Genomic DNA, 3,525 nt, shown 5'->3' on the forward strand with positions numbered 1-3,525 from the left:
CAAGAGAAATGGAAGAAACTATCTTCTGTACTTCTCCCTCAGAAGCATGAGTCTTCAGACCTTTCCGTACAGGTTGAACATCAGCTACATCCACTCTTCCAGTACTGACTTTGTTCAAGGCCTTTGAAAGTTCCTGTACATCTATCACAAGAAAAATATTGGTTTAGATACAAATTCGAAATCACAAATTTAAGCTACCATTCAAAAATTAGTATAAATGCTAGACACTATTAAAAGATGATACAGTATGATGCAATTTACATTAAGTACTTTCTTGATGTGTATAAATAAATTACATATGTATATGTGTATGAATGTATGTATACTTTCACTATTGCTTAAAATAGAAGATCAATTATAAGATAAACAGGAAGAATATATCTTGGCTAATAATTGGAAAGGAATGGCTTTTTTGTTTTTTTGTTTTTGGGGGTTTTCTTTTGTTGTTTTATTTAGGTCATGGATCTTGAACTCCGGACCTGAAGGCTGTTACTCAGCTCTTCAGCTCAAGGCTAGCACTCTACCACTTCAGCTACAGAGCCACTTCCGTTTTTCTGGTGGTTTAATAGAGATAAGAGTATCATAGACTTTCCTGCCAGAGCTGGATTTGAACCATAATCCTTAGATCTCAGCTTGCTGGGGAGCTAGGATTACAGGAGTGAGCTGCTGACATCCAGAAGTCTTTTCTCCCTGTCTCTCTCTCTCTCTCTCTCTCTCTCTCTCTTTCTTTTTTGTAGGTCCTGGGGCCTGAATGCTTGGCAAAGGCGCTATCCCTGAGCTCTTCAGCTCAAGGCTAGCACACTACCACTTGAGCCACAGTGCCACTTCCTGCTTTTTCTTATGTGGTACTGACCAATCAAACCCAGGGCCTCATGCATGCAAGGCAAACAGTCTACCACGGAGCCACCTTCCCAGCCCCAGTCTATTCTCTTTAAAGCCAGGCTTCTACAAACTCTCAGAACACATAGTATCAGTAAATTATTTCCCAGCATGCAACATGAATAACCACAGCCCACCTCCCAACAGAGTCTATCATTGCTAACTAAAACTTCAAGAGCCTCACCCTAACTGTCCATATTCTGCCTGCATTCTGGTCTTTAAATCGAGGCACACAATAATTAGCATGGAGCAGCAATAAGAAGTGAACCAGCAAGACATAGTTGCCAAGGATATGTCCCAGGGACCAATAATCTCCAACCAGGTCCTACCTTTCACAGTTCTATGGCCTCCTATAATTTATTCAAATTATGAAGGCTTCAATGAGTTAAATAATTCACCTGGGGCTCTATGCCACTGTCTTATGCCTATAAACCTAGCTACTCAGGTGGCTTGTATCTAAGGATCCTGGGTCAAATCCATCTCACACAGTAATATCTGTGGAACTCTTCTCTCCAACAAACCACTAGAAATCCAGAAGTGGTGCAGTGGCTCAAGTGGTAGAGCAATCCCCTTGCTGAAGACGGCAGGGACAGCACCCAAACCCAGAGTTCGAGCTCCACAGCTGACAACGAAAAAATCATTGGATTTAAAATATTAATGTTTAAACTATTATCCCTTCACAGGCTCACCTAGTCATGTGCCTCCATCTGATATCATATTTCTCAAATCAATCAAGTTGGCAATTCAGACATCCATCATCCCTCAACTGGACCTCAATATGATTACAACCTATAACAAATTCTCAGCTTCACAAAGGACATTCATTCTAGTTGCCAATCAAAAAGTGAAAATAAACACAGATTTATGTACAATAAGTGACTCAAAAGACAATGCTTACTATCAAGAGAAATGGAAGAAACTATCTTCTGTACTTCTCCCTCAGAAGCATGAGTCTTCAGGCTCTTCGGTACAGGTTGAACATCAGCTACATCCACTTTTCCAGTACTGAATTTTTTCAAGGCCTTTGAAAGTTCCTGTACATCTATAAAAAAAAATATTGGTTTAGATACAAATTCTAAATAACAAATTTAAGCTATCATTCAAAAATTAATATAAATACTTGACACTATTAAAAGATGATACAGCATGATGCAATTTACATTAAGTTCTTTCTTGATGTATATAAATAAATTATATGAGTATGTGTATGAATGTATGTATACTTTCACTGTAGCATATAAAATAGAAGATCAATTATAAGGCAAACAGGAAGAATATATCTTGGCTAATAATTGAAATTTAAGGTGTTTTTTTTTTTATGTTCTTGTGGGTTTTTTGGTTTTGTTTTTGTTGGTCATAGGGCTTGAACTCTGGACCTGAACGCTGTTCCTCAGCTCTTCAGCTCAAGGCTAGAGCTCTACCACTTCAGCTACAGAGCCATTTCCATTTTTCTGGTGCTTTAATAGAGATAAGAGTATCATAGACTTTCCTGCCCCTGCTGGATTTGAACCACAGTCCTCAGATCTGAGCCATCTGAGGAGCTAGGATTATAGGAGTGAGCTGCTGACATCCAGAAGTCTTCTCTCTCTCTCTCTCTCTCTCTCTCTCTCTCTCTCTTTCTTTTTTGTAGGTCCTGGGGCCTGAACGCTGGGCCTGGGCACTATCCCTGAGCTCTTCAGCTCAAGGCTAGCATTCTTCCACTTGAGCCACAGTGCCACTTCCTGCTTTTTCTAATGTGGTACTGACCAATCTAACCCAGGGCCTCATGCATGCAAGGCAAGCAGTCTACCACTGAGCCACCTTCCCAGCCCCAGTCTATTCTCTTTAAAGCCAATCTTCTACAAAGTCTCAGAACACAAAGTATCAGTAAATAATTTCCCAGCATGCAACATGAATAACCATAGCCCACCTCCCAACAGAGTCTGTCATTGCTAACTAAAACTTCAAGAGCCTCACCCTATCTACCTATATACTGCCAGCATTCTGGTCTTTAAATCGAGGCACACAATCATTAGCATGGAGTAGCAATAAGAAGCGAACCGGCAAGACATAGTAGCCAAGGATATGTCCCAGGGACCAATAATCTCCAACTAGGTCCTACCTTCCACAGTTCTATGGCCTCCTATAGTCTATTCAAAATTTGAACAATGAACTGGGGCTCTATGCGAGTGTCTTATGCCAATAAACCTAGTTACTCGGGAGGCTGATATCTAAGGATCATGGTTCAATTTCAGCCCGCTAGGGAACATCTGTGGAACTCTTCTTTTTTTGTTTTTTTTAAATTTAATTTAATTTTATTTGTGAACATACTGTTTAGAGGGGTTACAATTACATGGGCAGGATAATGCGTACATTTCTTACCAAGCATTGCAGCCTCCTCCTTTGGTTTACCCTTCACATCGCTTGCCCGCCTCCCCCCAAACCCCTAATTCCAATCCTTCTCCTTCCCCCCCATCCCTCTTCCCCCGCACCAACAATGTAAAGCTCCTTTTGGACATGACAACTTGTACTTCTCATTGTTGCAACAGGTCCACCTGTATCCTTAAACAACTGGTTTTTTCCCCATCTCCTCCACAAGTTATACTGACATCAAATATAGTGAAAGCAGGGGTTATACTGTGAGGGAGGGACATACAAAGCAACAAA

At 40.7% G+C, this 3,525-nt stretch overlaps 1 protein-coding gene across 1 annotated transcript in view; it reads right to left on the reverse strand.

The window, feature by feature from the left end:
* The window catches only part of Efcab13 (EF-hand calcium binding domain 13), a 132,092-nt gene that overhangs the window by 55,306 nt on the left and 73,261 nt on the right, over positions 1–3,525 (reverse strand). Inside the window, exons 32-33 of the mRNA XM_013033241.1 lie at positions 1,778–1,921; positions 61–141 (exon numbers count right to left, since the gene is read on the reverse strand). Of these exons, the coding sequence (XP_012888695.1) occupies positions 61–141; positions 1,778–1,921 (225 nt within the window). The remainder of the gene's footprint in view (positions 1–60; positions 142–1,777; positions 1,922–3,525) is intronic.

The sequence above is a fragment of the Dipodomys ordii genome, unplaced genomic scaffold, assembly GCF_000151885.1.
Source record: "Dipodomys ordii isolate 6190 unplaced genomic scaffold, Dord_2.0 Scaffold165, whole genome shotgun sequence".
In the NCBI taxonomy this organism is placed as follows: domain Eukaryota; kingdom Metazoa; phylum Chordata; class Mammalia; order Rodentia; family Heteromyidae; genus Dipodomys; species Dipodomys ordii.